Genomic DNA, 13,737 nt, shown 5'->3' with positions numbered 1-13,737 from the left:
TTTTTTGATTATCAATAACCTTTGAATCAATCTGGTTTCAGGTTTTAATCATTCATGTTTTACTTCTTGGCCATTTTTGCCTTTTCTCTAAACTTGATAATTTTTGGTCTGTAGTTGGTAGTTTTTCTCAGTTTCATCTTCTTTCTTATTGCCTGATCATCTAGATAGAGTATCTTTATGCTTTAATTGGCTAGAACAATTTATTTCCATCTTTGAAGAATTCATACCAGAAACATTGTTGGTCTAGTAACAACAGCTGAGTGTCTTTCTCACCTTGTTCATGTGTAGAGTAGCTCCACATAGGTGGTCACTCAGGTCTTTGAGATAGACAGACTTTCCTCTTTGGGTCACACCCTGCGGACCTACATACATCTAGCATCTAGCTCCTTTGATAGAAGCTTCTTTTGCATCAATTCTGGGAGAGATTTACTTTAAAAAGAAACAATGTTTCATATGGGATTCACAAAATTTTTCTTTGGACATTCATTTTGGTTCTGCACTGTGCACTTACCTTGCTTAAAAGTGACTATTCAATAAGTTCTTTCTCTTCCATGCTTAATATCTTAAAATGACAAACTGTCAACTTTTAAGAAGATAGTTCAATATCTAAAAGTGCAAGGATATAGAAAAGTTAGTGAAATGACACTATCCATCATATATTGTTTGGAGTGTTAGTCCTATAAGATGTTCCCTACAGCAAATCATCTCTCTTGTACAGTCATTATTTGTATGTGGTGTTAAAGATCTAAAATGCTGGGCAGGAGTTGTAGCTCAGTGATAGAGCACTTCCTAGCATGCCTGAGGTACTGGACCTGATATTCAGCACCACATAAATAAAAATAAATAAAGGTGTTGTGTCCATCTACAAATAAAAATAATAAATAAATAAAATTTTAAAATATTTAAAAATTTTTAAATACATCTTAAAAGCTGGGCACAGTGGCTCACACCTGTAATCCCAGCAACTCAGGAGGCTGAGGCAGGAGGAACAGGAGTTCAAAACCAGCCTCAGCAACTTAGTGAGGCCCTAAGCAACTCAGCAAGACCTTGTCTGTACTAAAATATAAAAAAGGGCTAGAGATGTGACTCAGTGGTTAAGTGCCCCTGGGTTCAATTCTGGTACCAAAAAAAAAAAAAAAAAAAAAAAAAAAAAAATTATCTTCAAATAAAAAAAATCTTAAAAAGTCCTACAGGAAAAGAACCTGTTAAACCTTTTTACCTTAGTTTTTCTCAAACTTATTTTATGACAGAATCACTTCAAGAAGGGAGGGGGAGTCTGATTTAACAATATAGAGTGCCCCCAAAATAATTGGGATGTGATATCTTAGAGATATCAGTTTTGTGATCTGAGGACAACATGGAAGTGTTTCAGGTAGAATAAGGGCTATGAGTTTTGTCTTGAAAGCTGAGTCTAGTGTAGGGATCAGCAAACTTCATTTGCAGACTGGGTGGTAAATATTTATGGCTGTCTTGGCTATTTGGCTTTGTCACATCTCTTCAGCTCTGCTGTGAATGCAGCCATAGACAGTGCTAACATGAGTGAGCATGACTGTTGCCGTAACACTTGATTTACAAAAATGAGCAGCAGACATGTAGCATGTCCCCTGTGGGTGTGTGTCCTTCAAAGCAGGCCAAGGACAGAAGCAAAACCTTTCATGATCATCTTAACACCTACACCTAGTATTTTACAATGGTAGTTCTTTCACTTTAAGCTGAAGTCTTGAAATGGTTAAGATCTGCTGTATAGTTAATATCTAATTCCTGCAACTACTCATGTTTGACTAAGGAATCAGGTAAGTAATTTATCCTCTAACTATATTGCAAAACATTTTTTAGGGTTTTATGTGTGATTGACATTTAGTCTTCCAGTTTATTTCTGTAGCACTTTGGAGATAATAAACTGAAATATATACCCTATATGGTGTTTTGTTTTATCTTTTGTAAAATTTATGTGAATGTCTAGGCAGTGTACCTTTTATCTTGGTGATCTAAATTATAATTCTGTTGCTATTAAATTATCTATCTGTTAGTTGACAGTTATCTTTTGAGAAAGTTGCATAGAAGTATATTGTAAGTGTTCAGCATTGATGTATAAAACTGTAGATCAGTAGAATTGAAAATGTGTATATCCTTTCCCTGGTAAATTCTACTAAGACTTTATCATAAGGAAACAATCTAAAGAAAAAAAGATTTATTTTCAGAGATGCTTATTACAACATTATACTGGGGGGGAGAAAAAAAAAAAACAGGTAACTAAATATCCAACGAGGTTATCCAAGAAAGAAAGTAAGTTTATGTATACTACTCAGTGGAATTTTTGCACTTTCAAGTGGTATTTGTTCAAGGTGATGTTAACCTGCTAGATAAAAGTATTACCACTCTTGCTATAGAAGATTTAAAGATAGCAATTAAAAACTACACATACAAAGAATTACTGAGGCATAAGATTATTGTAGGGCAGCATTAGTTCTATTTTAGAGCTTTTTGTGATTGGTTTTTGGATATTATATTTTTCTTCTTTTCTCTATTTTTCAAGTTTATTATACAGAGCATGGTATGTTTTTGTATTGTTTTGTGAACTTTCAAGTTTTTTGAGGATGAATTTGTTTTTAAATAATCTGTGTATAACTTTGACTTCATACCAATCTCTGTTAATTATTGGTTTCAGAGAGTAGCAGATCGACTCTATGGTGTATATAAAGTACATGGGAATTATGGGCGAGTTTTCAGGTAAGTAGTATATAAAAATTTAAAATAAACAATTATAATTCCTTTTCTAAAAACAAAATTTATGTGAAATGTATGAAAATCTTATGAGTCTGGAGAATAGACCTTTTTTGCTTCAACAATGAACAATATTCCTAGCCCTTTTTAAAATATTTTATTTTGAAACAGGTACTTGCTAAGTTGCTTGGGGCCTTACTAAGCTTATGAGTCTGGCCTTGAATTTGTGATCTTCCTTCCTCAGTCTCCTGAGTTGCTAGGATTACATGTGTGTATTACCACGCCTGGTTTGTTTTTTTGTTTTTGTTTTTGAGATGGATATAGGGTCTCACTAATTTGCTGTGGCTGACCTTGAATTTGAGTTCCTTCTGCTTCAGCCTCCCAAACTGCTGGAATCACAAAGATCCACCCCCATGCATAGCATTGTGACATATTTTAATGAAGAAAGGCTTATTGGTATAGTAAAAATGTAAACTGTTTTTGGTTTGTTTTAGTACTGGGAAATTGAACCCAAGGGTGCTTAACCACTGAGCCACATTTCTGGCCCCTTTTTATTTTGAGACAGGATCTCACTAAGTTGCTTAGGGCCTCACTAAGTTGCTGAGGCTGATCCTCCTGACTGACTCAGCCTTCTCAATTGCCTTTAGATTTAGGTACATGAGTCATTTCTGATTTTATTATATTTCCAAATCAGAATTCCATTTAAGCCTGGGAATAGTGGTTATTTAAAAACTAACAGATGGTTGGGCATAGTGTTGCACACCTGTAATCCCAAGTTACTTGGGAGGTTGAAACACAAGGATCACAAATTCAAGGCTACTCTCGGCAATTTAGCAAGACCTTTCTCAAAACAAAAATAAAGGGCTTGGGATGTAGTTCATTGATTGAGTGCCTTTCGGTTCAATACTTAGTATTAGAAAAAGAAAAAAAGTAGCCAATTAAGATCTCTTAAAAATTAGCATAAATAAGAATCTCAAAGGTAGCACAATTTATTATAATTAATAAATGAACTTGTACTAGAGAGGCAAGAATGTAAAATGCCCATTCTGATTCAGTAGATCTGGAATGAGTCCTGCAGTTTTGTGTTTCTAAACAAACTTTCAGTGATGCTATTGCTAAACCAGTTTGAGTAGCAAACCTTGAGGGGAGAAGTCTTTATTTTGATCTTTCTGATACCTATAAAACAATGTCATGTTCATCAAAATCATCCAGTGAGCATTTAATAATACACATGTCCCAGAGATTATGATTAAGTAACTCAAGAGTAGCACCCCATTTTTTAGAAAAGCTCCTCAACTGATATAAATGTGCATCCTAAGAATGTTACCTATAACCATAAGCTGTTTTGTATGATACTTACCTTGCTTAAAGCAGCAGATACCGACTATGAAGTCTTCACTTAGACTTAGTTATTAAACTTAAAGGGGAAAACAACATATTTGAATCATAAATCCAAATATGGATACTATAAAGTATTTAAAAGGTAGCTAGAAAAGGATCTTGTAGAAAATTTCATTTATTAATATTCCATGTCTCTAGTTCATAATGCTTCTGGTTTTATCTTTCAGTGAATGGAGTGCCATAGAAAAAGAAATGGGTGATGGGCTGCAGAGTGCTGGTCATCATATGGACGTGTGAGTACCTAGAGAACATAACGTAAACCTGAAGTGAATTTCAGTGGGGAAGTGTTAGTGACTTCCAGGCTTCTGTTTTTATCAAGTTTACTGGCATTTATATTATGCTTTGTATGTATAGATCTGACTTAATCTCAAAATACACAGTTAGTTTAATATTTAAAAAAATTAATCTGACTGGGTGTAGTGGTACACACCTATAATCCCAGCAGCTGGGGAGACTGAGGCAGGAAGATCAAGAGTTCAAAGCCTGCCTCAGCAACAGCAAGGCGCTAAGCAATTCAGTGAGACCCTGTCTTTAAAAAAAATACAAAAAAGGCCTGGAGATGTGGTTCAGTGGTTGAGTATCCCTGAGTTCAATCCCTGGTACATCACCCACCTGCAAAAAAATTAGTCTCATTCATATATTAAGAGAATAAAGATAAAAACCTGTGTACTCATTTAGACATGTGGAAATAATTATTTGGCAAATTTTAATACTTGTTCATAGTAAAAATTCTTATCAAACTAGGAATAAAAGGGAATTTGTTCTGTCTGAAATTCATGTCTAGTGTTATACTTAGCTGTACACAGTGGTGCTTAGATATAGTCCTAGCTACTTGGAAGGCTGAGATGGAAGGATCACTTGAGTCTAGGGGTTTGAAAACAGTGTGTGCAACATAAACCCCATCTCAAATTAAGTAAATTTAAATTAATAATAGTGAAATATTGATACTTTCTTCTAAGGTCAAGAACAAGATATGGTTTTCTGTTCTCACCACTTCTAGTAAACATTTTACTGTAGGTTCTAATCAGTGAACTGAGGCAAGAAAAGTAAATAAGAAGCATAAATATTAGAAAAAAGTAAAATTGTCTTTGCTCACAAGAAGATTGTTTACTTAGGAAATCATATTGAATCAATCAGAAATCTACAGAACTAAAAACTGAATTTAATAGGTACTGACCCGTATACCAGATTAATATATCAAAATCAATAGTTTTGCCAGGTGCTATGGTGCATACCTGTAATCCGAACAGTTGCAGAGGCTGAGGCAGGAGGATTTCAAGTTTAAAGCAATTTAGTGATACCCTGTCTCAAAAGAAAAAATTTTTTTAAAGTGGGTGCTGGGTGTATAGCTCCATTGTAGAGTACCCCTGGGTTTAATCCCCAGTACCACAATTGGAAAATAAAAATTTTAAAATATTACTGTTTATAATAGCCTCAAAACATAATGCTTATTCATTGATTTAATGTTGGAAATCCTCTACACTGAACCATATGAAATATTGCTTTGAAGAACTTAAAGAAGACCTAAATAACCATGTTTGTGGATTAACACGTCCATTTTCCCCAAATTGTGGTCTTAGTCAAAGTTCCATTTACTTTTCTATGGAAATCAATAATTTGATTCTAAAATTTTAGGTCAAAGGACCTATAATAGTCAAAAACAATTATGACAAAGAATAAAAGCTAGAATATATTTACCTGTTTTTAAGATTTACTATAAAGCTATATTGTAGTTATAAAGATAGTAAGGTATTGGCATAAACAGATCAATGGAACAGAATTGAGTCCAGAAATAGATTTTTTTTTTTGGTGCTGGTGATGAAACTCAGGGTTTCATACATGCTACCATTGAACTATATAGCCTATATAGCCTATACCTACACTTCTATAGTCCATTTCAACATATGGTTCCAGAAAAAGTGGATATCTACATGGGGAAAAAAATGAACCTTGAACCATATGGCACATTTTATACAAAAATTAATTCAATTTGGATCATATACATAAATATGAAAACCAAAATTGTAGGTTTTAGTTGAATATTGGAGAATGTTGTTACTACATTGGGATAAACAAAGATTTCTTAAAGAGACATTAAAAGAAAAATTTAATGCTAAATTGGTCTTTATGAAAGTTTGAACTTACTGCTTATCAAAAGAGATACCAGGGCTGGGGTTGATAGAGTGCTTGCCTATCATGTGTGCTGCACTGGGTTCAGTTCTCAAGGACTGCATATAAATAAATAAAAAATAAAGGTCCATTGACAGCTAAAAATAAAAATGAATAAATAAACTAATTAATTAATTAATTAAAAAAAGAGATACCAAAACTGGGCCCAGTTGTACATGCTGTGATCCCTGCTATTCAGGATACTGAGGCAGGAGGATCACAAGTTTAAGGCCAGCCTCAGCATCTTAGTGAGGCCCTATCTGGAATTAAAATAAAAAGGCCTGGGGATGTAGCACAGCTAGCAAGGCCCTGGCTTCAGTCCCCAATACAGCAAAAAGAAAAGAAAAAGAGAGAGACACATGATTGGAAGGAAAAAAGAACGGGGAGTTAATGTTAAACGGAGTACAGAATTTCAGTTGGAGAGATGAAAAGTTCAGAATACGTGATGGTGATGACTGCACAACAATATAAAAGGATTTAATGCCACTGAACTCTAAACTTACAATTTGTTACAAAGGGCTGGATGTGATAGTCCTTGCCATTAATCCCAAGGACTCAGGACATTAAGGCAGGAGGATCAGTACAAGCCCAGCCTGGGCAACTTAGCCAGACCCTGTCTCAAAATAAAATGTAAAAGAGCTGGGGGGTGGCTGGAGCTGTAGCCCAGTGGCAGAGTGCTTGTGAGACACTGGGTTTGATCTCTAGCGTCACACAAAAATAAGCAAATAAAGGTATGCTGTCCATTTCCAACTACAAAAAAAAAATATGTTTTATTTAAAAAAAAAAAAAGCTCAGTAGTAGAGCTCCCCTGGGTTTAATTTCCCAGTACTGTAGTCGGGAGAAAAAAAGATAACGAAAAGGCAAACCACAGACAGGGAGAGCAAGCATTTCTAACCATAATATATGAAAGAACTCGTACAACTAAGTAAAAGAAGACAAAAAGTATATCTTAAATTTTCTCATACAAAAAAGTGTGTCAGGTGATTGATATGTTAATTAGCTTGAATTAATCTTGGCACAGTGTGTACTTATATTAAAACATCACATTGTACATGACAGTTTTATACAGTTTTTGTCATTTATACCTTAAAGCTATGGTGGGGCTGAAAAAATATTTTATCTAAATAGGACTTTTCTCTGGGCCATATTCAAGCTTACTGGCTATTTTTTTCATAAACTTTCCTGCATTCTGTTAATTTAGCATTTTAGTTTTTGCAAGAATTCAAGATTCTTGCAAATCATTTATTGAAGTATTAAATAAAATTGTTCTCAGTATAGATGTCTTAAAGTCTTTACCATTTAATGCCAGTTTATCCCTACATAGTAATTTTTATCTTTAAGCCCCCAACCCTGTGGGTCCCCCTTTTTTGGTTCATTTCTTAACATTAATTTTTCTAAAAGCATGGATTTATGAACTAAAGCCAGATTTTCCTTTTTTTTTTTTTTTGTTTTAATTTTTTTATTCTTCAAGTCCTCTTCTTTTTTTCTTCTGCTGGGGATCAAACCCGGGGCTTGTGACAAGAGCTCTACCACTGAGCTATCCCCTAAGATTCTCCTGCTCTTAACAGTAATTGTTGAGACTTATTGTCAGTTACGTAGATGAAATTCCTCACTCTAATAGATATAAGTTTGTAATTACATAATATATACTTAAACCTGCTTTTATAAGTCCCCAAAACACATTGCTTTTCAAATAAACCTTAACATAGTTTTATTTCATTTTACAACTTTGGTAAACTTGTTTTATTTGTGTAGATGAAATAGGCTGGAGACATAAATTATATGTACTTTTTGTTTTCACACTAAGGGATTAGAATTAATTTGAAAGATGCCTTTTATAATGACACAGAAGTGCTATGTGCATAAAGCTCTTATCCTTAGAATTTACAGTATAATCAGAAATAAAACCAAGAGGTGAGACATTACTTTGAAATTTGAGTTATAAACTGTTAATAAGAGATCAGAAATAGGGTGATGAATAAAGACTCAAGTAGTTTAAGAGGATTTCATGTAGGGGTTGAGATAGATGCTAGAAGGATTTGGAGAAGCAGTGTGGAAAGGCAGCACATTTCTACCACGGAAAGGCTCAGGCCCAGGAACGGGAATGGCATGAGTGAGGAGGTAGCCCTAATCAAAGCAGAGGTTGCTGCTGAGAATTAGTACAAAGCAAGATTTCAAAAAATTTGTTATATTTATTTACTCTTTCCCTGTGCAGCTTTTTGGTATTACTATGAATAATTGCAACCAAGAACATATGTGTACCAATTATACCAAACTCATACTTTCTCTCGATTTATAACCCTTTTATAATCTCTTTGAATGAAAGAGTCCAGTCGATCAGGGTTTCTTAAACTATTTGTAAGAAGGACTAGTTTTTGTTTGTTTTGTTTTGTTTTGTTTTTTATTTCTAAGTCTTTGTATTTTGGTAAAATTCAGTAAAATTATCATGGCACTTACAAATTGCCATCAATGTTTCTAAATGATAATTTTCACTTTCCATACTTTGTCACTGACAGGTAGCCAGTGGCCTGTGGACCATACTTTGAATAACACTTCTTCACAATGTTAATGCTTTGTGTCGCAGTGAAAGTTACTCTGTTTATGCAGTGTTTTTAAAAAACAGGTATGCATCTTCTATTGATGATATTTTGGAAGATGAAGAACATTATGCAGATCAGTTAAAGGAGTATCTTTTTTATGCGGAAGCACTACGGTGAGTAATTAATGAAAGTTCCAGATGCAGCCTCGTGGTTGATCCTCACAGTCTCCTTCTGTTTGTGTAAAATACAAATAGTAAGGTGCTAGGTAATAAATGAGTTCTCATTGTCTTCCTCTGTGTAGCAGAGTGCTAGGCATAAAATTATAAGACATAAGGCCTGTCCTTGAAACATCATAGTATATTGTTTTTTCTACTTTCTCCAATTTGAAGATTGGGAGCAAAACACAGATGGAGTGTTGTGTAACACTGTCACTAGGTTGTATATTGCCATTTTTATTCTGCATTTTTTTCCCCATACTTGCTTAGTAGGTTTTAAACTTCTTAATATCAAGGACTTTGCTTCTGTTTTTATGGTATTTCCTATGGAGCCAAACAGAATTCTCAGCTAGATAATTCTGTTTGATTTTTTTTTTTTAATTTAGTTTTTTCTATTCAGTTTAGGAAAATAATCATTTTTCTGGAAGAGGTAACTTTTGTTTTTGTGTTGTGCAGAAGCAATAAAAGAATTCTCTTAGGAAAACAGAAGTACAATATAAATCAATTAATTGGTGTGAAAACACTTGCACATTATTAGCTTTTTTCCTTTAGTGGATTTTGGTAGCAGTAAATTTCACCAAAGTATCTTCAAGTTACCAAGCAAAAGAAAATTGATGAATATAATGGAATTCTGTGCAGTTCCTAAAAATAATGTTTAATGTATATTGACATGGCATATATAACTAAATGAGAAAAGTTGTAGAACCATTTGGGATGTGTGGACTTTATAAATGCCTAGCTAAATTCTAGAAGGAAGCTGGGTACGGTGGTGGACACCTATAATCCCAGAGGCTTAGGAGGCTGAGGCAGAAGGATCAAAGCCAGCCTCAGCAATTTAGTGAGGCCCTAAGTAACTCAGTAAAGACCCTGTCTCTAAATAAAATACAAAAAAGGGCTAGGGATGTGACTCAGTGGTTTACGTCCCCCTGGGTTCAATCCACAGTACCGAAAAAAAAAAAAAAAAAATCTGGTAGGCTGTACATTGGTTGTGTTTGGATAGTGGGATTGGGGGAAAGAGGGTTCTTGGCATTTTGATGTTGTTCATTTCAGTATTAGAATGAATCAGTCTCTCTCTCTCTCTCTCTCTCTCTCTCTCTCTCTCTCTCTCTCTCTCTCCAGAAAGCATGGATTAATCTTATGATAATAAAAACTAATAGACTTTTTTTTTTTTAACAAAAGACAACTTTGAGATATTATCCTTTCAAGGAATACATAGTTCCTTCCTGAGATTACAGCATTTGTACTTATGCTGTATATGTTTTAAATATTTATGTATATGACCATGGTATATGTTTTGTATATGTCTGCCAGTCTTTTTGTTTGTTTTAAAAATATGTAAAGGTTTTATTTATGCTTAAGGTCTGCTAGATTTAATTTTTAATGTGAGCGACTACAATTTAAACTTGCAAGCTCTCAACATTAGTAAATGTCAGAACTAGTAAGGTATTGTGAATGCTTGCCCTGTACCCCTGAAAAAAATTTCTTAACATGTTAAAAGAGAAGCCAAAAAAAGTTAAATGGGAGCACTATTTTCATCCCCAGGGCTGTGTGCAGGAAACATGAACTTATGCAGTATGACTTGGAGATGGCTGCTCAGGACCTAGCATCCAAGAAGCAGCAGTGTGAAGAACTTGCAACTGGGGTGAGTCTTTAGGTCTCTGATATTGATGTAGTGAGGCTTATGTGGAATCAGCTACATTTATAATACACAATATGCTTGTACCTTTTACAGAATAATTTGTAAGCAACTGTAGTACTTATTTGGTTTTCATGATATAAGAAGATATCAGACTCAAAAACATGTTCTGTATGGTATTATAAGAATTTGTCAGGGGAGAGCAGCTTTCAGACTGACAAGACCAACGAGTGGAACAAGAATGACGACCACCTGCTGCAGGCTGTGGAGAATGGTGACTCGGAAAAGGTGGCCTCTCTGCTGGGCAAGAAGGGGGCCAGCACCACCAAGCATGACAGCGAGGGCAAGACCGCTTTTCATCTTGCAGCTGCAAAGGGACATGTGGAATGCCTCAGGGTCATGGTTGCCCACGGTGTGGATGTGACTGCCCAAGACACCACTGTCTAAATGTCCAGCCGAAGGTATTGACAGCTCTGGGAAAACAGCTTTACATTATGCAGTGGCACAAGGCTGCCTACCAGCTGTGCAGGTCCTCAGTGAACACAAGAGTCCTGTAAGCCTCAAGGATTTGGATGGGAATATACCACTGCTTCTTGCAGTACAAAATGGTCACAGTGAGGTCTGTCGCTTTCTCCTGGATCATGGAGCAGATGTTAATTCCAGGGACAAAAATGGAAGAACTGCTCTCATGCTGGCTTGTGAAATTGGCAGCTCTACCATCGTGGAAGCCTTAATTAAAAAGGGTGCAGACCTAAACCTTGTAGATTCTCTTGGACACAATGCCTTACATTATTCCAAACTCTCAGAAAATGCAGGAATTCAAAGCCTTCTATTATCGAAAATCTCTCAGGATGCTGACTTAAAGACTCCAACAAAACCAAAGCAGTTGAGTGATGTGTCTTCCCCAAGATCAATAACTTCAACACCACTTTCAGGAAAGGAATCAGTATTTTTTACAGAAGCACCCTTCAAGGCTGAGATTAGTTCTGTACGAGAAAACAAACACAGACTAAGTGACAGTACCACAGGTGCTGATAGCTTACTGGATATAAGTTCTGAAGCTGACCAACAAGATCTTCTTGTGCTATTGCAAGCAAAAGTTGCCTCCCTTACCTTACACAATAAGGAGTTACAAGATAAATTACAGGCCAAATCACCAAAGGAGGCAGAAGCAGACCTAAGCTTTGACTCTTTCCATTCCACCCAGACTGATGTGGCCCCATCCCTGGGCAAACCTAGTGAAGCCTCTCCCCCAGACTCCAAATCATCCCCATCTGTCTCAACTCATTCTTTGGGGAAACCCACTATTGACAGTGATGTCAGAATTCAGCAACTCCAAGAGATTTCACAAGACTTGCAGAAGAGATTGGAGAGGTCTGAAGCAGAGAGGAGGCAGCTACAGGCTGAACTCCAGTCCCGAAGGACAGAACCCGTGTGCTTGAACAACACAGAGATTTCAGAGAATGGCTCAGACCTCAGTCAGAAACTTAAAGAAACTCAGAGCAAGTATGAGGAGGCGATGAAAGAAGTCCTCAGTGTGCAGAAGCAGATGAAACTAGGTCTCCTGTCTCACGAGAGTGTGGATAGCTATTCACAACTCCATGAGCTGAAGGTCACCGATAGGGAAATAGATATGCTAAAGCAGGATCTGCAGAATGCGTTAGAAGAAAGTGAAAGAAATAAAGAGAAAGTGAGAGAGTTAGAGGAAAAACTTGTGGAAAGGGAGAAGAGTGTAGTGATTAAGGCACCTGCGGAAGAGTATGAGGAAATGAAAAGTTCATACTGCTCTGTTATTGAGAATATGAACAAGGAAAAAGCATTTTTGTTTGAAAAATACCAGGAGGCCCAAGAAGAAATCATGAAATTAAAAGACACACTAAAAAGTCAGATGACACAGGAAGCCAGTGATGAAGCTGGGGACATGAAAGAGGCCATGAACAGGATGATAGATGAACTCAATAAACAGGTGAGTGAACTATCACAGCTGTACAAAGAAGCCCAGGCTGAGCTGGAGGATTATAGGAAGAGGAAGTCTCTAGAAGATGTAGCAGCTGAATACATCCCCAAAGCAGAGCATGAGAAACTGATGCAAGTGACAAATGTGTCCAAGGCCAAAGCAGAAGAGGCACTGTCGGAAATGAAGTCCCAGTATTCAAAAGTGATAAATGAATTGACCCAGCTCAAGCAACTGGTGGATGCACAGAAAGAGAATTCTGTGTCCATCACAGAACATTTGCAAGTGATAACCACACTACGAACAACTGCAAAAGAGATGGAGGAGAAAATAAGCAGTCTTAAAGAACACCTAGCAAGCAAGGAAGTGGAAGTGACAAAGCTGGAGAAGCAGCTCCTAGAAGAGAAAGCTGCTATGACTGATGCAGTGGTACCCAGGTCTTCCTATGAAAAGCTCTAGTCATCCTTGGAGAGTGAAGTGAGTGTGTTGGCATCAAAATTAAAGGATTCAGTAAAGGAGAAAGAGAAGGTCCATTCAGAGGTTGCCCAGGTTCGAAGTGAGGTCTCACAAGTGAAAAGGGAAAAGGAAAACATTCAGACCCTTTTGAAATCCAAAGAGCAAGAAGTAAATGAACTTCTGCAAAAATTCCAGCAAGCTCAGGAGGAACTTGCTGAAATGAAAAGGTATTCTGAGAGTTCTTCAAGACTGGAGGCGGATAAAGATAAAAAGATAAATGAGATGTCGAAGGAAGTTACCAAATTGAAGGAGGCCCTGAACAGCCTCTCCCAGCTCTCCTACTCAACAAGCTCCTCCAAAAGACAGAGCCAGCAGCTGGAAGCACTGCAGCAGCAAGTCAAACAGCTCCAGAACCAACTGGCCGTGAGTAGGCTTTTTCCACTGCCTGTTTTGGCGATTGCAAGAAGCAACACCAGGAGGTCATATCAGTTTATAGAATGCATCTTCTGTACGCTGTGCAGGGCCAGATGGATGAAGATGTCCAGAAAGTACTGAAGCAAATCCTTACCATGTGTAAAAACCAGTCTAAAAAGAAGTAAAGTGGATTCCTTGGCAGTAAAAAAAAAAAAAAAAGAATTTGTC

General features: G+C 36.4%; 2 protein-coding genes across 3 annotated transcripts in view; both read left to right on the top strand.

Annotated features, from left to right (window-relative positions):
• SNX4 (sorting nexin 4) overlaps window positions 1–13,737 on the top strand; it is a 66,234-nt gene that overhangs the window by 41,806 nt on the left and 10,691 nt on the right. For both annotated transcript variants that reach the window (XM_079156239.1, XM_079156238.1), the window contains exons 8-11: window positions 2,669–2,730; window positions 4,293–4,358; window positions 8,918–9,007; window positions 10,592–10,691. In XM_079156239.1, coding sequence (XP_079012365.1) covers window positions 2,669–2,730; window positions 4,293–4,358; window positions 8,918–9,007; window positions 10,592–10,691 — 318 coding nt within the window. The remainder of the gene's footprint in view (window positions 1–2,668; window positions 2,731–4,292; window positions 4,359–8,917; window positions 9,008–10,591; window positions 10,692–13,737) is intronic.
• Window positions 10,763–13,707, top strand: LOC306670401 (ankycorbin-like; the record flags this gene model as incomplete). Its single annotated transcript, XM_079155077.1, is given in 5 exon segments — window positions 10,763–10,768; window positions 10,872–11,125; window positions 11,127–13,095; window positions 13,099–13,548; window positions 13,551–13,707. Coding segments are annotated over 5 exon segments (2,823 nt in total). The 3' UTR covers window positions 13,695–13,707.

Source organism: Sciurus vulgaris (genome assembly GCF_902686455.1).
Source record: "Sciurus vulgaris genome assembly, chromosome: 10".
Lineage (NCBI taxonomy): Eukaryota > Metazoa > Chordata > Mammalia > Rodentia > Sciuridae > Sciurus > Sciurus vulgaris.
Note: the sequence above shows the minus strand (reverse complement) of the source record. Positions and strands in the feature narration are given on the sequence as shown.